Below are 21,374 nucleotides of genomic sequence, written 5' to 3'. Positions count from 1 at the left end.
AATCATTAAATGAGTTACCTTCCTCATGTTTATTTTGCATGGAAGTAGGTCAGGCTTGTGGGCAATACAAACCTCAGTCATGGCTGTTAGCCCTCAACAAGGCTGAACAGATTGGACACATTAACCTTGTTTACTACTCACACCACATATAGAGAGGGAAAGGGATTGTGGGTAGGAATCAGAAAACAAAAAAAGGAACGAAAAGAAACAAAAAGTGACTTGACACATGCTGCATGGGTTGTCTTCTGCTAGGTCACACTACAGGGGACAGACTGGTTTTCTTGATGCTCAGTCAAGTTCCCGTCCTTATTGTGTTCGTGTAATGTGGTTTGTGGAAGCTCTTTTGGTTTTTAGGGTGACAGATATGGAAGGGCAATTTGCAATCGTGTTTTTTTTTCATTATCGTATAATTCAGTTTTTACCAAACTTTTTGTCTGGGGGCCCACTTTAAAAGAAATGACAAACCATCTCGACCCAATTCGTGCCTTTTCTATAAATCGTGAGGCGAGCAAATTTGTGCGTATGAACGTTCCTGGCCATTTTTACAGCTATTTATCTATAGGTTTAAATTTGCCAAAGACATTTTGGACCAGTAAGTCCATGTTTTCTCGAAGACAGCGTCCAGGGTTTAAATCTCCCTGCTCACCGTTCCTCTTCATGCGCCTGCGCTCTCTGGAATAATGAGTCGGTTTGGCTTCTATTTTATTTTCCTCTTCTTGCTCTACAAAAGCCCGAGTTTGATCCTCGTCGTGTGTTTCGCCATTTACGTTTACATTCATTACAGAACGCGATAAAAAAAAAATAGATACAAATTTGATAATAGCTCGTGATCTCCTCCATTACAAGACGGCGGATGCGTAACGTTATCGCCGCGGTTTCTTTTCAGTTTACAAACACGTCATGAGATATCTCGTCCTTGTCACCGCAGCTCTTGTCTGGCGTCAGTCAGATATGGACTGTGCTGTTCCCGTCCCGGAGGTCGTCCCGAATAACACAACCAAAACACCGGAACGTGGGTAGCGGTTACGTTACCGAGCCGCGATAAGACGCAGGAGATGCTTGATGAGAGCCCGTTATAAATACACAGATAGAGGATGTCTGCAAACGAGCGTTCAACGGGCACAGAGAGGGACTCAGCAGGACAGCAGGTAAGATTTAAAGACACTGATTGTTTTTAATGACCTGCTGCAACAGGTGAAATAACCCAAGACACCTTTAATGTGTGCACGTGGAGACTTTCTATCTTTTGTTACTATTCTACTTATTTATTGGCTCCACTTCCACGCTATTTTAATACACCATATTTGTATATCTTACTTTATTCTACTCTACCTCAGCCAGAGGTGGAAATTAAGAACAATTTGATACGTGATTTAATTTCATATGTGTACTGCAAATACACTACATTTAACTCCACTGCATTTATCTGACAGCTTGGCCAATATATATTTTAAAAACCTTTAATGAGAAGATAAAATGTTTTACACAGCAAATGCAAAAACCATAACAGTATATAAAATATCTGCTTAACGTTAAAATGTTAAATGTCAATGCATCAGTGATGATTAACCAATAATTTAATACATTATAACTTTGACAGAGACCATTTTGCTTGAATAGTGGGTGCTTTTAATTTTGTACTTAAAGTCAATTTAGCACTTCCATACTCAATTGCAGTTTCGAATACTTATAATGGAATAATTAGTGTATCCTACTTTTACTTAAGTAAAAGGTTTGAATACTTGTCCCACTACTGAACGTACCTTATTCTGCTGTGTTCTGTCCTTTATTCCACCATAGTTCTTTATTAAATATAGATTCACCAATCAGGAAAAGTATCTTTAGTTGCAGCCCTTTTCTGTTTAGTATAAAAGGTCAAACTTCTATGTTTACTAGGTTATATTTTTGTAGGGTACTTTTACCACATATTATATTAACTCTGAACTGACTGGAGCTGAGAGTAAATACTTTCTCCCCCCGTGTATAAAGTAGTGTCTTGTCGTCTTCTCACAGACGATACTTGGCAGTGACTCTGCCGGTGTGTTGGGCTCAATGGGTGTCTCACTGTCAGTTTGGCTGTGCAGCAGGGCAGACAGTAGCCCGCTCTCCTCTTCATCAGCTTTCCCTCCTCTGGCTGTCCCGACATCCTCTCGCCTTGCTGTCATTTTGAACTCTCTTCCGGTTGCTCCAGGAGACAGTCGCTCACACTGGAGCTCAGTGCACCGCTCTCCTCACTTCCTGCTGTCGACATGCAAACAGGAAGTGACACGTTCACCTGTTGAGCTGAGCAGCGACGGGGTGAGGGCAGACATGGGGGTGAAGAGTGGGCTTCATGTCTGGGAGTTGCTGTGGAGCCCCAACGCCAGAGGTAGTCACGCCGTCATTGGCATTTCCAGGCAGAGCTGCCCTCTGCAGGCCTCGGGGTACAACGTGCTAATTGGCAGAGACTCACAGTCCTGGGGCTGGGAACTCAAAACCAATCAGCTCTGGCATGCTGGGCAGAGTCTGAGACCTTACCCAGGAACAAGGAGGAGATGCCACTCTGAGGCTGTGGAGGATTTTAGGACACCGTCTTCCACTTCATCACACACAAAGGTGGCACAGACAGCTCTTCCCATCCCTGAGCGCATCCTGTTGGTCCTGGACGCCGACGCAGGGACTCTGGGGTTTGTTGTTGATGGCAGCTTCCTTGATGTTGCTTTCAAAGACCTCCCTCGTGGAGTGGAGCTGTTCCCAGCAGTAAGCAGCGTGAGAGGAGGAGCCAGCATACGACTACGATACCTGAACGGCGCCACGCGTGAGTATCAGGTGTTTACACAGATCTGCTTTGGTTAGATCTGAGTCGTTAAAACACAAACACTTTTTCTTTCCCTCCCAGGTGATCCCCCTGCCTTGATGGCTCTATGTGGACTGTCAATTCGACACATTTTAGGGCAACAGAGGCACACTGAAATGGACAAACTGCCTCTACCCCCTTGTCTCCAGCACTACCTGCTTTCTACTCATTAATGTACACGTATTCATGCACAAGCGCAAACAATAGGAAACATTTTGTCAATCACTGAAGTGTACCAAGAATTTATAGATTTATATATGAAAAAATTATGTACACACATGTTATAGCCAGACAAATGGATATATTGTCTTATTTATTACAACATAATATGTATTTCACTGAGGTTTCAAAGCATTAACAGTGAGCTGGGAGGAATTTTCTTTCTGTTTGTTTCGTTGTGTTTATAATAAATTACTCCCATTGAATTTAACTTTGTCATTATTACTGTTCTACAGTTTTAATTATTTTGTGAATGAGAAAAACATAAACCACATTCAGTAACAAGGGACAAATTATTATAATGAAGAAATAATAAATAATAAAAGAGAGGCATGATTACACCAAACAAGTTACGAAATGGCCAGATTACAGGAAATTAACATTGAGTTGAGGCCCGTTTAGGTCAGAGAGCCTCAGATCTCTGATTTAAATCTTGACATTAAACTCATTTATAAAACTAACATAAAACACATTGATGATGCCTGAAATGACATGAAACGGTTGCTTCTTTTATTCTAAATAATATTATATTTTATATATATATAAATTATATAATAAACAATCACTCGAAACGAAACTATGAATGAATTCAATTTCAGAATGAACCTATATTGCTCAATGATAACAAACTGCATAAATTCAGTTGCATCTTTAATTAAATGAGCATCTGTGGTTAAATTAAAGATGACTCAGATTCTCTGGCTGCTAGCTCAGCAGCTGCCAAATAAAATAAATAAATAACATTTTAATTATAGTGTAGTTATCATGTTTTTCCCAACATCCAGGCTTTAAAGGGTGAGAAGTAGTAAAGACTTTAGAAGTATAAAATAATTACTGCGTGGCAACATCACAAAGGAACTGAGCTGCTCTCCTGAAAACTAACACAAACATTGTCACAGAAGAGCTTATTATCAACTCTACCAACTATTCTTACGCTTCAACATCAACGTTACTATAAATAGTCCCGACCCGTCCTGTAAGTAACTCTTGTATGTTAGTTAACGGCTTTCCATAGATAACTAGACTGTGATTAACGGTATTTAACGTTGGCTAGCTCGGCTCAAGGTAACGGCTAACGTTAGCCGTTAGCTAACGGCCACCGTTAGCTTACTCGCCTAGCTGCCATTATGTTAAATGGCGGCTAACCGTTGTTGGTTGATTTATTACCCTCGACTGCGAACTAGCTAAACAAATGTTGTTCATGCAAGTTCAGTGTAATGATTGTGGTTTTTATAAAGTCAAATGAACTATAAAATCATTAGTTGTATTTGACTGTTCATATCTAGAATGAACTGGTTATGGCAGAACTGGAAAGTCTGAGAGGAGGAGGAGGATTGAACTTTGGTCCACCAGGCATAAATGGAGATGAAGAAGAGGAGGAAGACTCACCTACAGTAAACTTACATGTCACAGTCACACTGGCAGAGCAGTATATACTTGCATCAGTCAGATGCACACTCCTGTATTTTTTGTATTACCAGGTTTTACTGAGTGTTTTAGCCCAGCATGGACAGATGGGCCTCTGCTTCTATGACAGTAAGGACTCCTCTTTACACTTTATGAGAGACACTCCTGACAACTACGACCTCCACCTGCTGGCCAGAGGTAAACAACACACAGAGCCTGTTTCACAAGTTCAGTCTCTTCATGCTTTTCATGTATTTTCAATAGCTCATAAACCATTTTGATGTTTAGAGACTGACATTTGTGCTTGCCTTACTATCCTGTATGTGTCTCGTACCTCTTTTCTTTTCTACTTAGTCCTCCAGGAGGTCAGTCCCCAGGTCATAATTACTAGTGCAAAGCAGGAGCGCTGCATGACACGCTTCCTGCAACAACTTGGTGAGTGCTGAGAGAATTCCAGCATGGGACAGAGAAATATCACACACAGAAAATGTTGTTTTCACACGATATGAAACAAGTAGATTCTAGGTCAAGGGAATGAAATGAGATTAGGGATGCTCGACACCGCAGCCAGATAGTGTGATAAGGGAGAAGAGTGATACAGATATTATACACAGCTTTAAAAGGCTTTTACTGACACAATTATGTCATGTGAAAACACTACTTTAACAATAACTTTCACTCAACATATTTTTGAATTTCTTTTTTTTAAACTTGCCTCTGTTGTATCCCAGGTTCAAACCCAGACTACAAACCAGAGGTTGTTACTTATCCATATGTGGACTTTGGTAAACAGACGCACACCTATAATATCCAATACCCTCATCAATTTTAGGCAGGAATTTATGTTTTTGCATTTAATTAGCATGTTTTTCCCACAATGAACGGATTGATTTTGCAGGTATGGAGGTCGGTAAGCAGAGGTTGCTTTCAGCCCATCTGCCTTTCCTTCCTGCCTCCATTTCAGAGAGAGACAAAATGTCCTACCTCTCCTCCTGTATCTCCTTTGACTCACACCTGATGGTGAGCCAGCTGTCTACACGTCATCCTATCCATCAGTCCATCGATCACAAACTCAAAACACAAAATCATTTTTTTGTGTGTGTGTGTGTGTGTACATCCGTTGGGGTAGCTGAGGGCAGTGGGCGCTCTGCTGAAATGTCTGGACAGGAGGAGAGTGGGAGTGGAGCTGGAAGACAGCAGTGTTGGAGTTCCTATCCTACAGTTCAACGCCTACACGCTGTAAGACAATGTAGCTTTGCACACACACACACACACACAAACACGTAATGGGGACCTTAAAAGAGTTTTGTCAATGAGGGGATGTTTTTTTTACCACTCTGTATTTAGTTACACAGATTTTAGTGTGTTAGCGGTGTGCATTTGTGTCATTGTGTTTCATAGTACATGTACATTTACAGTATTACATTTCTCTGTACCATCTACTCGATGACCATCTTCTGAGATGCAGATGTTTTCGTGAATATAAATGATGCTTCTCTGAAATGTGTGTTGTTTCTTCACAATATAGTAAAGGTGTTGTTTGCATTGACCCGGATACCTACAGGTAAGACTGTTCTCTACTACAAAGATTATCTTTACCCGACATACGCATGTCCCTTAAAGCTGACGCTGATCTCCCAAATGTCTCACTTGTTGTTCCTTGCTCCACAACTAAAACCTATAGTGCAGCTGTTCATCAACATGGACTTTGTATTTGTTTCAGTGTTCTGCAGATCTTCAAATCAGAACTCCACCCATCAGTGTACAAGCTGCATTCTGGGGAAAAGGAAGGACTCAGTCTTTATGGTATGCGGCCCTGAAAGTGGCAAATCAGGACATCATTACTCTCTCTTTCTCTTTGTCTTATCTGTTGGTGTTTACAAGAGATTCATGTTCGTGTTGTGTGTTGTAGGGATCCTGAACCGCTGCAGGTGCAAGTTTGGCTCCAAACTGCTACGGTGAGAAACATCTGTGGTCTTTTTATTAGTCCTTTTTAAATGTTTTGATGTCATTTATCACAACAAAAATAATAATGAATGAACCTTTACTTCATCAAAAGTGAAAATAAGTATTTTATTACAGAAGGCTGTTGTTTCTTTTAGCAAGTCCTCCGTATTAAGTTAAACTAGACTTCACCACCATGCTGTGTAACAGTAGCACCACCACTACTACAACCATTATTTTTTGCATACACACAACATCTGGTTAACTCTGAAGCAGAGATAAGATGTAACGTATACTAGTTTTGTACTATTTGCTTTAAAGCACCATAAGTGGTCGTGGGTTCCTCTCCTCTTTCAGCCAGTGGTTTCTGCGGCCAACACAGGACCTGGCCGTGTTACACAGGAGACAGGAAGTGATGCGTTTCTTTACGTCACCTCGGAACTCCGACGCCCTGAGCACCCTGCAGTCGTCGCTACGCAACATCAGTAACATACCAGTAACTACTCCGACTCATGATCTCTTTTTTTCCTCCAAATCTGTGATCGTTTATCCCTCTACATGCTGTGTGAACTAAGGAATGATGACTGCCTGAAGGTGTGTGTGTGTGCTTGTGTGTGTGTTAGACTCTTCTGCGCAGGATGTCTCTCTCTCACACTAAAGTGTCCGACTGGCAGAGTCTCTACAAGGTTGGAGCAACAGTTTCACCACACACACCTTATATCCGTGTGACAGGGCCTGTTGAATAAATGTGTAAAAAAGTCGCGTTTGTGTGTGTTTGTCAGACGGTGTACAATGTGGTGTGTATCAGGGACACGGTGCGACACCTGCCTCAGTCCATCCATCTCTTTCGTGATATCAGTGAAGGCTTCTCTGATGACCTCCACCACGTTGCCTCCCTCATCAGCCGAGTTGTGAGATTCACGCAAAATGACACAGCTGCAAATCTGGGAAATCTCCTGGCCTTTGTTGCCAGTAGTTCACCATTGTTTTTGCAGTGTTAATGAGTGTGACTCCATCTTTGATTTGTAGGTGGATTTTGAAACCAGCATAGCTGAGAACCGCTTCACCATCAAACCGAACGTAGACCCAGCAATCGATGAGAGTAAGCGCCTCCGTGCTGGTTAAAAAAGGCCTGATCAAATCTCACCGTGTGTTTTTGAGCCTGTGTTGATACGGTTGCATGGCGGTTGATTTAAAGTGTTTAACCATGCTCCCTCCCTCTGTCAGAGAAGAGAAGGATGATGGGGTTGTCTGACTTCCTGACAGATGTTGCCAGAAGAGAGCTGGAACACCTGGACGCTCGCATTCCCTCCTGCTGCGTCATCTACATCCCTCTGGTCTGAGCATCATGTCAACACAGCTATCTTTCATTAACATTATCTAACATTTTTATTTAGTCATCTGGCTTGAGCCCACATTGTTTACTGTATAACTGGTGGAAACACCCGGGTCAATGTGTCATTATTTAATTCTCCTTACAGATTGGATTCCTGCTCTCTGTCCCTCGCCTGCCCAGCATGGTGGAGAAAGAGGATTTTGAGATAGAGGGGCTTGATTTTATGGTTTGTGTATGATCTTGTCAACATTTTTTTTTTGTTTGTGTTCTTCAAAATCACAAACACTCATGTGCTGTAATACTGTTTTCCTTGCATCTATGTGGGCTAGTTTCTGTCAGAGGACCGTCTGCACTACCGCAGCCAGAGAACCAAGGAGCTGGACGACCTCTTAGGAGACTTGCACTGTGTCATTAGAGGTCCTTTTACCTTCTTACTGATGGAAAACTTTCACCTGACAGCTGTGTACCTGACATTGAAGGCTTTCATGATCTTACACTTTCTGTTTTTCAGATATGGAGACGGCAGTGATGACACAGTTGCAGAGCGCAATCCTTGAGAGGAGCGCCTCGCTCTACAAGGTCGGTGTGCACTTCCAGGTCCCAGCGTTTGAAACATGACTCTGATGAAATGATCGTGTGCATGAAAGTAATTGTTGTCAATCTGTGCAAGTGGAGTTTGTTCTGATTAGCTAACATCTGTTCCTGGTGTGCGTTGTGTTGAACATGTTGATTATGATCCCATTAAGACTTATTTTGGAGTGGTGTTTGTCTCGTGACAGATGGCCGCGCTACTATTGCAGATTTTATTGTTATTTTTGAGGGCAGAATGAGTATTAAGTTCAGATGATGAATAATTGTGTTGACAATATTCTAGCTGTGGTTCAAATGTTGCAGCTATTTTTGCAACTAAGCAATTAAATTAATCTTTTTTAAACAATGAGTTTCCTAATAAAAACTGATCGCGGGGTTGTGCAACAAACACACAAATAAAATGATCGCACTGCTCCTGCAACACTTCTTTGTCATTCATCTGTATGGTCAATGGGTTCCAAATACTCACATTTCCCACCAAAACCTGACTAAACACACAGCTTCTGTCTCTTTTGTACATGTACAACCAACACTCTTAAGTTTGGGATCACTTGCTGCTCTTTCATTGGTCAAAACTTCTCTGCTCAGGGCCGTCCGGATGTTAAATGTGTGTGCTGTTGTAGGTTCTGGATCTCACTGCCGAGCTGGACTGTCTGATGGCCATGAGCGCCGCCTCCCAAGAGTACGGCTACACCTCACCCAAACTGGCCAGCCACAGAAAGATAACAGTTACACAGGGCAGGTAGGCACTCACGCGCTAGATGGAAACAAGTACCCAGGTATGCTCATTCTTCATGTAATGTCAAACTTTTCATGAAAGTATCATGTCATGTAAGCTAATCTCACATTGATTGCTTATCACACACACACACACACACACTGAAACCTGGAGTTCTTATTTGTGATGACATTGCAGTACAGGACTGATAGATGTCTGTATTCTGCGATTCTCTAGACACCCGCTGTTAGAGCTGTGCTCTCCTGTGTTTGTGGCCAACTCCTTCCAGAGCTCAGAGTCGCAGGGCAGAGTCAAGATCATCACCGGGCCCAACTCGTCTGGCAAGAGCATCTACCTCAAACAGGTGGGACGGTCAGAACAATACACAACAGGCCCCATGATGAACTGCTTCTGGTCTTGACTTGCTGTGATATGCTCTACCTTTTGTGTAACTGTGACACTGTCTGTTTCTACATGTGACCCAGTTTGTACATGTTTCAGTTTCCTGTCCACTTCAAATGAACTTGTCATTTGATTTCTTTTTTTTATTGCTTATCTTTTGCTACGCCCGGTGATACAGCAAAACTAATAGAGAGTTTTTTCAGAAACAAAAGACCAGTGACGCGTGGAAAAGTGGGAGAGAATACTTCTCTGCATAATTACACATAATCTGCGTTCAACATCTGTTTCTTCAGCGCCTATAGCTGCACTAGATAATAGTAACCTCAGCATTCAGCTGACATGATGTTCAAGATTTCCCCTTCTCCGAACTATCTAACTTATTAATTACTGGTATCAGAAGAACCCTTGAAGCTGTCCTTTACAAATGAATCAGAAAACCCATTCAGAGCGCCGTAATTAAGCGTGACAATGAGGTTTCTTAATGAGAACGTCTTCATTTTACACTCCATTAGGAGGAGCTCTGACTTCTAGGCTGATGTGACTCCACTCCCACTTGTTTAAGTTCACACCACAGCCCCCCTTTCACCCAACCACTGCCTTGTTCTGATTTGACTTTGACAGGTGGGTCTGATCGTGTTCATGGCTCTGATTGGCTCAGACGTGCCTGCAAAGGAGGCAGAGATCGGTCTGGTGGACGGGATGTTCACCCGCATGCAGAGCAGAGAGTCTGTGTCTGTTGGCCTCAGCACCTTCATGATTGACCTCAACCAGGTACCTAACACACACTCACACACACACACACATTTATGCACACAAGCTTGTGTGTGTGTGCGCATGTGTGTGTGTGTGTGTGTGTGTATGTGTCAGTGTGTGTGGGTGAGGAAATAAAAGATGTGAACTTCCAATGCTACTGTCCTCCAGCTCCACTCCCACTCTCCACCTGTCAAGACATTTTTATGAAGCAGCTACTGCCTACAGCCATCACACACACTCACACACACACACTCACAATAAAATGTCGTATAACACATTGTGTCTCTGTTCTCCAGATGGCCCAGGCTCTCAACAGCAGTACGGGCAACTCTTTGGTTCTCATCGATGAATTTGGAAAGGGAACTAACACAGTGAGAAAAACTTGTTTGTGAATTAAGTACATATGTATACACGTAACAAGGACACACAGTGTCATTATTGTGAGGCGCCTGAAACCAAATCCAGTATTATCCACTTTAGAGCTGCAGCACGAACAGACCTTCGGGTCAGCCCAACATGTGCCACCTATCAGCAAGAAAACAGCAGCAGCTGTTCAGACCAGCAGATATTGAGGCATTAATGTGCGCCATCTACACGCAAAAGAAGTAATGCAATTTTGAATATAGGTTCATAAATACTTGTTGGCAGCTATATTTCCTGCTGGATGCTAGGAGACATTAGAGTTCACTCTGAGTAACATCATGTACGCTGTCCTCCATCACTGTGTGCCAGGTTACTCTGGAGAGGGACGGACGAGGTCCAAACCAATTTCATTTATCTTAAAAAGAGATACAGATGTGGGAGGCAGAGCCGAGAAGAAAACAATAAAAGAAAATGACTAATGTGGGTTAAATAAGTTCTGTCTTAGCTTGTTAACAACAAATAATGAAAGCAGCTATAATCAATATTTAGATTAGCTGTTTTTAGCTAAAACCCCAATGTGCACTGCTCAGCACCAATCAGCAGACAGACACAGTTAGAGACAAGCTGGTGAAGATAGTGAAGCATTTATCAGCTCATGAGTCAGATATTTCCCTCAGGTGCAGGTAGAGACCAAAACCAGACCTAAATCACTGACTTTTATATTCGTCAGGTGGTTTGAAACAAATGAGTAATAATAATGCTGCAGATCTGTAACTGCTGTCAACTTTAAAGGCGATAATATGTCAATGCTGTGTCCACAACTTGTTTTCACTGCTCCATGTGGCCAAATAAAATGTGTTTACATTTAAGCAGCTAAAGCTTTCCTTGCCTGTACGTGGTGACATGTACCATTTAACCACAAGGCCTGCTTATTTTTTTTTTTGCATATCACGCCTTTCTGTTTTTTTACTGTACACTATCAGAAGGCAAAATTTTTTTATCCAGAGAACAATAGGCAGGAACGTTCTGTTAATTGGTTTATTCGTGGCTCCAACTCAATCTCATGCTATCAAGGGTTTGTGTAAGAGAGCTTAATCTGCATTAAGACTGTCGAGTTCGACCTGTAGAAGCTTCGTCCTCGCTCAGAAACACAACTGTTTATTGTTCCCCCTCAGGTGGACGGACTCTCTTTGTTGGCTGCCTCGATGTCTCATTGGCTGAGAAAACCTCCGGTGGATGTTCCTCATGTGCTGTTGGCTACTAACTTCCACAGTTTGCTGCAGCTGGCCCTGCTGCCCTCCTCTGGCCTGCTGTCTCTTCTGGTACTGACAGATACTCGACTGAGCTTTAGCATTATGATGACGTGTAGCCTGAAGCATTTTGTGACTGTGTTCAGTGACAATAAACTGATGTGCTGCAGGAAACTTCCAAATGACCAACTAGCTAATGAGACACTTTTTTACCTCATTAGACGTTTATTTTATTGTGTATGTGGTTATGTATCAATGTGTGTGTGTGTGTGTGTGTGTTAGACTCTAGAGACAGCAGTGGACGGGGATGAGTTGGTGTTTCTGTACCAACTGAAGGAAGGAATCTGCCAGTCCAGCTATGCTGCCAACATCGCTACACTGGCAGGCCTGCCAACTAGCCTCGTGCAGAGAGGAGTGGAGGTAAACACACACACACACACACACACACACAGACACGCAGAAGCATGCTCGCATAGACTAATTGTCTGTGTGTGTGTGTGTGTGTGTTTGATCAGGTCTCTGAACTGTACAGGACGGGCAGGCTTATCAAGCGTATCGACAAAGCATCGTCGGATGAGCAAGCGAACCGGTTCGTTAACCTCCAGCTACACAGAATGACAAACCAACACAAGAGAGCAGTGTATGTGAAACTATTTTTTATGGGTGTGACCGACAGGTGCAGGTCTTTGGTGGAGGCGTTCCTGAGCCTCGACCTGGAGGACACAGAGTTGGACCTTCAGCACTTCATGAAGGAGGAGCTCCTGCCCTCTGCTGGGGAGCTGCTGAACCGCAGCTGAACTGTTCTGCTGCAACCGCAAACATGTTTCTGCAGCTCTGTGGTCAGTTTGTTCGTTCACTGTTGACGGTTTTCAGCTAGTTTTGGGAGAGAGCTAACTGATGCTCCACCTCTACATACATGACAAGAATTATATTACAGTCTAACATTTATTCTACTGCATGGGTTTTTCGGTTGAAGTACCACGTTAAATATGGTACAAACAGATGTTCTCTTTGGTTGGATTCAAGTCTTTCTAAAATAATTAGTTGATGCCAAAGAAGTATTTTCTAGTTATGTAAACAAAATTGTGTAAAGCTTTTGACAACATAAATAAAAGCGGCTTGTTTACTGTGATCCTGTTGAGGCTTCAGAGAGGTACCAGGTAGTCAGCACAGCCACGGTCAGATATAAAAGTGTGGCGGTTGGAAGTTTGTGCGCCGAGTTGCAGAAGGAAGTGTCGCAGCAGTATTTGGTCATGACAAAGATGGTGTTGTTAGAGAATAGCTCCACGGTGGTCTCCAGATCACACTCGTATGCCTTCACACATCCCAAAGTCTTAACGTCCAGAGTGTCCGCTGTGAAGACAAGACGGTGGTTGTCAGTTCAACATCTCTCGCCACATTTCCCCCACTGTGGGGCTAATAAAGGATCATCTCATCCAACACACCTGCCTTCCCTCGGCCCGTGTAGCAGCGCTCGCCGACGCTGCACTTGGTTTCGGTGGTGTAGCAGGTATCCCAGAAGCCCAGGTCACAACGGAAACACTCCAGCAACTTCTCATCCTCCTCAAATCCCACTGACTCCATGAGCTGCTTTAGCTGCTCCTCTTCCTCACCTGAGTCGAAGAAACAGCACAGAAACAGGACAGTTTGATACAGCAGTTAAGTTTTAACGGCATGAATCTGGACAGAACATATGTTGCCAAATGAGAAAACCACAACAAGATAATTGTTTAATTGTTGTTTTGCAAGAAACACCCAAGATTGCAGAATACTCACTTATTAACGGTTTAATGGATGAACAGCTTTGAATTATTCAGATTTCGAGGCATTTACGTAATGTGTTGTTGGACACATTAATTATTCAGGGGGTGCTGAATGTGTGAAAGTGTTGGAGCGCTGTTGAAGGACATCAAGCCAAACTGATGAGCCACATTCTGCCGAATACCCTGAGAATCTCCGAAATATTTTGTTTATTCTGCAGCAGTCTGGAATGCGTTCCTTTGAGTGGATGACTTGTGTTTTTCAGGGGCAGGGTCCATCTCTTAGGGCTGCATCGTGTTTTTATTAACCAGACAGATACTGGAGTTAATAGAAAGAGTTGGCAGCAGAACGTCGTGCGGGGAGTGGGACAAACCCTTCTTATTCCTAGCACAATGTACTGCACAAGCCCTCACAGCAACATCACCTGTGTCGCACGTTGACGCTTGAAAATGCAAGGAGGCTTCTTCCTACAATTAATAATTCAGTGGCAGTGTGAAATATGTGACAACGCACAAAAAGTTTTCTAACTGTTTATCAAATGTAACTGGAAAAACCCCCTTTTTCAAGCTCACGCTCTGCCGGTTTATGTTCAAATAACTGTGGAGACAGCATATTTGGACACTAAAACGTGATTATCCTCGTAGTTTTTGATGTCACAGCATCTCTCTGAGGCGTTTAGCTTTGGAGCTTTTGAGAGCACAGCTAGTTGCCATATTGGCTGGCCTCAGTGCTCCAGGAAAAAGGCTAATCTCCTTCTCGGGGCCTTAAGATGAGTTTCAGTCAGACCACCAATCCTTATCCCCTCTCATCTTGTTAGCTAATGCTAGCTCAGGTGGACGAGCAGATGAAAGAGTAAGTTGGGTTCATTATGAGGAGAGCTTACACTTCCTAAATCTGCACTCAGTTGCCAGTTTATCTAACCATTGCAGTCTAATGCAACCCCCCTGCAGTAAATCATACCCCCGTGATCATGTTTTTCGTGCTCAGTTCTTGCTGACAGAGGTTTATATTGAAAAGCATATGTACATTTTGGAGAATAAAGTTGGTGGTGCTGTTGAACTGTGTTTATATATTTCCTTCACCACATTTATGGAGCAGGTGTGTGAGGGTTAGTGGTGCAACGGATCATAAAACTCTGATCACAGATCGGATCAGCACAAAAGATAAAAGGGAGCAAAAATAACTTTTTTTTACCGCCGTTACTAATTGACAATAATTGGTGACTCGTATTGGCAGATAATGATCCCTTTGTTGTTTGATTAAAGCAGCTGGTCTACAAGGCTCCAGACTATTGTATTTTACTTTGCCACCATCCCAAAAATCATTTCAACCGCTCTGAAGCCAGTAAACCATCAACAATTCTGAATGTTATCCTTTTACTTTGCTATAGTAATTTATTGTGTGTTTTTTCTTTCACAAAAACACACAATTCAAATGATAAGGAAATAAAAGATCGTATTTGTATTGATTAAAACAGATCTTGTCATGAGTAGTTTTAATGATGTATCATGAGCTGCTTAGAGCTTATTGTAAACAGGTCATAATACATCTCTAATATCTATTTATGTTGTTGTGAAAACATCATCTTTAAACCACTGGATTTATTCAAGGTTCTTACCTAAAGTACATTTTACGAGATTACATGTGAACACATCATGATGTGTTATAATTTACCTTCGCCTAATACTCATCTTCACTGAACAGAGCCTGAACGCATCATAGTATAACAGAACGGAACCTTCGTTCTCCTGTTGGTTTAAACACGGACTGGTTGTTACAATGTAATATTATCAGAGACCGGCGAACACAAAGCATGAATGCAGATGTCCTGATGGCATATTTGACTCAATAATGGCGGCTAACGATCGTCCGTCAAACTTTATTTCTCACTGTGATGATTAACGTAGCGTGATTATCCGCACGTGTGATCTGCACGGATCCCGGATCAGCTGTTAGACCACGAGGACGATTACACTGCAGCCTCCAAAACTACTGTTCAATAGTTTAAAGCAGTTCCAACAAAAACGGAACATTATAACCTTCGTGAATTTAGGATTTATCGCACAGCTGCAAAGCTTAATCGATCCGCAGAAACTATTATGATGACCAATTCATCTTTTGAGTCATGTTTCAGGCCAAAAGGCTAACTTTTACTTTATAGATTTAAGATTAATAGATTAATCAAGAAAAGGATCAGAAGTTTAATTAATAATAAAAAATAATGATTAATTGCAACCCTATTTTATTGCAGGGCTGTTGTATTAGACAGTGTGAACTTTAGATAAAATAGATATTTCACAAATCAAGAGGCCCAATTATTTGAAATTAACATTAATCAGAAGATAATTAATAATTTTATGAAATACGCAATAATCTGTTGCTCATGAATAACGGTCAACCAGAAATAAGTATGCTTTTTTTTAAACATAAAAGTTCTAGTATCAACAATGTAGTAGAACAGAAGACGCTGCTGAGGTTCACCTACTATAAAACATCTTACCTTGAGCAGGTGTGAGCATCATGATGGCAAAAACACCGAATATTAGTCCTTTCATATTGAGCGGAATGCTTCTTCCATTGACTGCACCATGAGGTCTGTCGAGGAAACCGTAAATTGGATTAGATCAGGAATAGACCTGGTATTTGTCCTCACCTCACAGCTGCTAAAAGGCTGAAGGGAAGATGGTCGAACAACCAACGTTGGGGGGGGGGGGGGGGGAACAGCTGCAACTTAGAGAATCCCGAGGGGTGGAATGTGGAGTCTCGCCACACTTCATATCGCCTTTAGTGTCAGAAAATGTCATTTGGTTTATTAGCTTCTTGTACCAGAAGATACACCAACGTGAATGTTACATATAAAACCAAGCTGGTAATTCATCCCTCTGTTTTCATGAGGTACTGAATGCCAGATGTAGACAAAGGTTAAAGCTCCTCCTATGTGGTGGAAAACATTTCCGTCATCCAGCTGATACGTCTCACTTTTTTTTTTTTTTTCAAAGACTTCTTAACTGAATCTCACTTCCAGCTGTAACATGTAAAGTCTGGGAGTTCAAAAAAACACTTCTTTAAAACTGGCATTTTCCAGATGGCTGATCCTCAGTCACTCAGTTCATATAAATACATGTTCCTCTATCTCTTAAGGAACAGAGGGTGTCCTGAGTCAGCGCAGGGTTAAGCAGCTTACAGCCTCCCTTCCATCTGTATAGATATGTATCAACACACATCACAGTAATCTCTCGGGGGGGGGGGGGTTGATTCAGTTATATTCTCAATGCAGCAAAAAAAAAACGTGTTGGTAAATGATGTAACAGCACTGTTGTACACCTCAGAGATGCCTTGTATTCTCAGTTGCTGCAGTGCTGTTGAGCATGTGTGTAACGACAGTGAAATACTCTGGTCAGTTTAATGTCAGATTCAAAGAGCATCGATAACTGAGAAATCAAACTATAAGCCACATGGATATGAAGACACAGGAGCAACATTATCCCTGGCACTGACAGAGCTGAAATGCACAGCAGATTAATCATTTTTAGCCATTTTTCTTAAGCAATGTGAAGACTGTTGTAGTTTCTGACTGTTGTGCAGCCGAAAAATCAGCTTGAAACAATTTAAAGACTGTTGACAACTTTATAATCATTTTGGGGGGATGTAGTTTGTGGTGATGTGGCGTCTTTTTTTTTTTTTTTTTTTGCCGACCCTCTTTGACCACAAAGTTGGATCAACACCTCACTAAAACAGTAACCTTCATGAAGATGGGATTCACTGCAGGACTGGTGAGTTACACCGCATTAGATTGGTGAACCCAATAAACTGGCAGAAAGATTTGACAGTGAATCTGCAGATGAATCAGTCACAACCTTTTGGTTGCAGCTCTGACATCCGTGCAGCTCTTTCCCTCTAAATGCAAACACATCAGAGTGAGGACTCCTGTATGTGTGAAAGAGAGAGAGAGAGCTGCTTTTCCGAGCGATAAGCGCGAAGGAGGCTGCTTGCAGCTTGTTGCAAGATTCAGTGACAATTCAGACACATCTCCCCGACTCATACCTGCTACTAAAATCCAGCATCTTAAAACAGCATAATGTACCTGCACACAACCTTCAACTGAGTGTGTGTGTGTGTGTGTGTAACAGAGCGATGGGTGCTGTTTTTTTAGTGAGTGAAATTAATGGTTGCAAATTAGTAAACGCTTCAGTCTCAGTCGTCATCTGGATGGCAGGATCCCAGCATGAGCCCAAACAACAAGGAAATACTCTGCAGTCCTAAAGCACCTATAAAAACTCTCAGACTGATCCCCTGTGTAATTAGAGGCTGGAGGAGAAAATGCTGGTGATAATTAAAAACTTAACTCCTTTACGTCTCAGACTGTTCAAACAATCTTGCTTTTGCTTAATTGTGGACCCGGTAACATTTTTCTCTGCATTGTTTTTGCTTTATTTTTCAGAAACCAAAGATTGAGATAGAGGACCGGGGGGTGGGGGGGTATTTGAATAAAGCGTAGGAATCAGATGATGAAGCGAGAGGAGATGAAAGGTCGGGATGGTGGGAGAGTGAGGCTTCAGTTACACGACTCATAGGACCGCTTTTCTCAGTTAAAGCTGCGTCAGAAATAACTCACAACAGCCTCACCAGATTTAGATTTTTTTTTTTTTTTTTCAGTCATTGCTCTTTTCTTTCTTTCCACAATCTGATTAAAATTCTTTAAGATCTCGCCTCACCACTCGGGAGAAGGGAGGGAACTGAACAGCTGACACTGAATTTAAAAATCAAATGAATTACAGTAAAACACTGGAACTCAAGTCCACTCTTGCATGTGTACAGAGCAGCAGCTGGTATTTATAGCGTGGCTGTAGGTGTCGAATGAGAGGAGTGCGGCCTTGTGTGCTCCCCTTGTTTATACCGAGACACAATTTGCTCAGATAAAGAGCAGATAACAGTGTGTGTGAGATTAGATAAAGACGCATTTAAGACCTTATCTGGCTCATCCTCTTAACCAAACCTCTCCAGCAAGGAAATGTAAACGATCTGTGTGTGTGTGTGTGTGTGTGCGTGTGCGTGAGAGAGAGAGGGAGGGAGTGAGTGAGTGTGTCCATCTCCCAGTACGGCACCCAAATAAGTTTTCAGCAACCCTCCTCACGTCCAAATATGGTCAACCGAGCAGTGGCTGTTTAGGATTTTTTCTGGCAGGGGTGAGTTCAAAGACAACAAGATGGCGAGTTGACATCAAACATCATAGTCACGATCTTTCAAACGTGGGTGAGTCAGAGACCGATGTGGGACAAAAACACCCTTCACAGACAGTGACTCAGAGCCACTAAAACCGAGAAACATGTCATCTGTTTATTGAGGAATGCATAGTCTCGTCTTAAGTGTGTGTCTGCACGTGAAACTTCCAAATGAATCTCATCATGCATATTTTATGAGACAGTGGAAGTTGAACCGGTGGGACGTTCAGTGTTGAGGAAAGCCTGTCCGTATGTTGAAGTCTATTTCACTGGAGTTGCAAGAGTCTGAGCGGACGGAGGAGTGGGAGACGGACGGGCAGGGGGAGGGAGGGGGAGGGGTTGGCTCCTGGTGGTGCAGAACTTGGGCCAGTAGAGTTGCCCTTCCTTCCTTCTCCTCCTCCTCCTCCTCCTCCTCTCTATCTCTACCTCCTGCATCCGAAGGAGGCGACTGTGAAGGCCTGCTGCTGATGTTGTGTGTGTTTCTGTGAGATGGAGGAAGAGGAGGACCACAGTTCTGGTCCGAGAGGGGGAGTACGTGGGTCGGAGCAGCCCAGGATCCCTGCTCCCCATCCTGACAGCTGAAGCTGGGCAGCTCCTGCGAGTCCTCCCAGCCGTCTCCTCCCTTCAAATCCTCAAGGTCCTCCGGTGTCTCTCGTCGGAGGACTTCCAGGTCCCGGTTCTCGTACAACAGCGTGGCTGCACAGATGAAGATGAACAGGCCCACTCCCATGACCACGGGCCCGGCCAGCTTCATCCTCTCAACGTGGGTGCTGCCTCGGGCGGCCGCGACGGGCTTCGGAGCTGCGGACACGTAGCCCGCCACCGCGACAGCCATCCCCACCAAAACCACCACGGCGCCCAGCAGGAGCCACACACCTGGGGCAGAGCGCAGGTGCAGTTTGGTCTGGAGGGCCTTGCCGCTCCTCAGGTGTCTGCGGCATGCCGGGAGGCAAACGGGTGATGACTGGGAAGAGAGGGAGGATGCGGGGCTGCAGACAGGATCGGCTGCCGTCATCCTCTGGCTTCAGACTGAACACAGAAGAGGAGACACGGGAAAAGAGGACCAAGAGCAGAAATACACAAATGAAGTCACAAAGTGTTGCATAGGGGGAGAGCACAGGGGGTGTTGGGAGGGAAGATAGTTTAGTCTGCATGGCACACAAGAGGAAATAGCTGCTTTAGTAAGACATGTGGCGGAGTTAATGAGATGCCAACCTCTCTGCAGCCCCTCCAGTGTCTCTGTGGAGCCACTCAGAGACTCCCCACTCTCTCCACTCTCTCCACTGCCCTGCAGCAGCTTCTCTGAACTGAACTGTTATCGAAACACTCATTCACCACCACGGGAATAAAGAGACGACCGATCCCTCTCAGGAACCGAATGATTTCACTTAGCATTCTCACTGCAGTCATGAAAACAGAGTCACACCACTACGGTAATTGCTCCCACTGAACTCGTGATATAATCCCCCCCCCCCGCGGCGAGTGAACACAGCGCGATTCAACAGGACGCAGACGGAGACGACACATTGCTGTTTTATAAGTGCTTTTACGCATGCATCTTTAATGTTATATTTAAATTCATGATGCTCGGCAAACACTGTTGCTGACTACAGCAACTCACTGCGGTTCACTACTTTAACGCAGTCAAATCAAATTGTGTACTTGCCTTGTTTTGGACGTATATCCGAAGCAGAAACTGGCTCATCGGCATCGTCAAAATAAAGAACCCCGAGTTGTGTTAAATCCAGACTTTCAACGTATTCTTACAAACATTAAGGCGTTCTTCATCTCTTTTCTTTTACTGTGTGAGCCGCTGTGCAGCGCAACAGCGGGCACTGCGGAGCTTTTATAATAAATACAGTCTTACTAAAAAAAAAAGTGGTGCAAAGCCGCTCTTCCTCTCCGTGTCCTCGCTGCTTGTGCGCCTCCGCAGCCTGTGTTTTGATTTGTCTCCGTGTGAGCAGAGGAGGGGTCGTGGGAATCTGTGGCTGGCGCAGGCCAGTCCCACGGTGAGCCCACTTATTCTCAGTGATATATATGGGGTTATATATGGTCCTTACAAATCCTGTATACATTATATACATACATATATATATATGTATGTATATATATATATATATATATATATATATATATATACAGTCAATATGTGAGTATTTGTGCATTTGTGTTTAACAAACATAATATATGCACAAATGCATACATATGATATGATATAGGCCTACAATTTTTCTACCGTTCCAGGCAGCCATTATGGTTTCCATTACATTCTGTATGGTATGAAAACTAAATGCCAGATACTTCATTTTTTCTTAAATTTAAAGAGGAACTCCAATTAATTAAATGTTTATGTTAAATTAAAGTATTGGGGAGTTCTAGAGCAGAAAAGTTGCATAAAACCTTTAGTGGTTTCAGAGGTAGCTGCATGCGGAGGTCTGGTATATTGCCTCAAGTGATGTCACTAGAGTCAGTGTCAGTCGGGGCTGAAGACTCACTCTAACTCTGGTGTGTCGCATGTTTAAAATCAGCATGAGCCACAATGACAGAAAGACAGCCTTCATTTAAAGTTATA

General features: G+C 43.1%; 4 protein-coding genes across 5 annotated transcripts; 2 read left to right on the top strand and 2 right to left on the bottom strand.

The window, feature by feature from the left end:
- Window positions 1-636: 636 nt before the first annotated feature.
- Window positions 637-14,877, top strand: msh5 (mutS homolog 5). Of its 2 annotated transcripts, XM_031852490.1 has the most exons (26): window positions 637-1,148; window positions 4,342-4,449; window positions 4,537-4,660; window positions 4,817-4,897; window positions 5,194-5,247; window positions 5,361-5,482; window positions 5,592-5,701; window positions 5,991-6,026; window positions 6,186-6,268; window positions 6,375-6,420; window positions 6,764-6,902; window positions 7,030-7,092; window positions 7,189-7,317; window positions 7,436-7,508; window positions 7,634-7,743; window positions 7,888-7,968; window positions 8,072-8,159; window positions 8,254-8,321; window positions 8,957-9,075; window positions 9,289-9,415; window positions 10,075-10,224; window positions 10,503-10,577; window positions 11,745-11,891; window positions 12,102-12,239; window positions 12,335-12,408; window positions 12,496-14,877. In XM_031852490.1, exons 1-26 carry the CDS (start codon window positions 1,095-1,097, stop codon window positions 12,614-12,616), a joined length of 2,520 nt encoding a protein of 839 aa, XP_031708350.1. In that variant the 5' UTR covers window positions 637-1,094; the 3' UTR covers window positions 12,617-14,877. The 2 variants fall into 2 exon arrangements, with proteins under 2 accessions (XP_031708350.1, XP_031708349.1); XM_031852489.1 differs by having other exon boundaries at window positions 4,342-4,660.
- LOC116386364 (SPRY domain-containing SOCS box protein 4) lies at window positions 1,085-4,421 on the top strand. Its single transcript, XM_031852491.1, has 2 exons — window positions 1,085-2,797; window positions 2,879-4,421. The coding sequence occupies exons 1-2, from the start codon at window positions 2,053-2,055 to the stop codon at window positions 3,007-3,009; spliced, it is 876 nt and encodes a 291-aa protein (XP_031708351.1). The 5' UTR covers window positions 1,085-2,052; the 3' UTR covers window positions 3,010-4,421.
- On the bottom strand, window positions 10,998-16,811 carry LOC116386367 (sperm acrosome membrane-associated protein 4-like). The gene is made up of 3 exons (XM_031852495.1): window positions 16,081-16,811; window positions 13,265-13,432; window positions 10,998-13,172 (listed from the first exon to the last, which is right to left on the bottom strand). Exons 1-3 carry the CDS (start codon window positions 16,133-16,135, stop codon window positions 12,943-12,945), a joined length of 453 nt encoding a protein of 150 aa, XP_031708355.1. The 5' UTR covers window positions 16,136-16,811; the 3' UTR covers window positions 10,998-12,942.
- Window positions 16,812-18,052: 1,241 nt separating this feature from the next.
- Window positions 18,053-20,740, bottom strand: LOC116386365 (uncharacterized). The gene is made up of 2 exons (XM_031852492.1): window positions 20,469-20,740; window positions 18,053-19,831 (listed from the first exon to the last, which is right to left on the bottom strand). Exon 2 carries the CDS (start codon window positions 19,815-19,817, stop codon window positions 19,029-19,031), a length of 789 nt encoding a protein of 262 aa, XP_031708352.1. The 5' UTR covers window positions 19,818-19,831; window positions 20,469-20,740; the 3' UTR covers window positions 18,053-19,028.
- Between the last annotated feature and the right edge of the window lie 634 nt (window positions 20,741-21,374).

This window comes from Anarrhichthys ocellatus, unplaced genomic scaffold (assembly GCF_004355925.1).
Source record: "Anarrhichthys ocellatus isolate YVR2014 unplaced genomic scaffold, GSC_Weel_1.0 scaffold13, whole genome shotgun sequence".
In the NCBI taxonomy this organism is placed as follows: Eukaryota; Metazoa; Chordata; class Actinopteri; order Perciformes; family Anarhichadidae; genus Anarrhichthys; species Anarrhichthys ocellatus.
This window is presented reverse-complemented; position numbering and strand designations above follow the sequence as displayed.

Coding starts and splice junctions, on each gene's coding strand:
- msh5 (XM_031852489.1), top strand. CDS start 1,095: ATGTCTGCAAACGAGCGTTCAACGGGCACAGAGAGGGACTCAGCAGGA. Junction 6,903..7,029: donor GCAACATCAGTAACATACCA/GTAACTACTCCG, acceptor TGTGTGTGTTAG/ACTCTTCTGCGCAGGATGTC. Junction 11,892..12,101: donor CTGGCCTGCTGTCTCTTCTG/GTACTGACAGAT, acceptor TGTGTGTGTTAG/ACTCTAGAGACAGCAGTGGA.
- LOC116386364 (XM_031852491.1), top strand. CDS start 2,053: ATGGGTGTCTCACTGTCAGTTTGGCTGTGCAGCAGGGCAGACAGTAGC. Junction 2,798..2,878: donor ATACCTGAACGGCGCCACGC/GTGAGTATCAGG, acceptor TTTCCCTCCCAG/GTGATCCCCCTGCCTTGATG.
- LOC116386367 (XM_031852495.1), bottom strand. CDS start 16,135: ATGAAAGGACTAATATTCGGTGTTTTTGCCATCATGATGCTCACACCT. Junction 13,433..16,080: donor GATGCTCACACCTGCTCAAG/GTAAGATGTTTT, acceptor TCTTCGACTCAG/GTGAGGAAGAGGAGCAGCTA. Junction 13,173..13,264: donor CACGGGCCGAGGGAAGGCAG/GTGTGTTGGATG, acceptor TTGTCTTCACAG/CGGACACTCTGGACGTTAAG.
- LOC116386365 (XM_031852492.1), bottom strand. CDS start 19,817: ATGACGGCAGCCGATCCTGTCTGCAGCCCCGCATCCTCCCTCTCTTCC.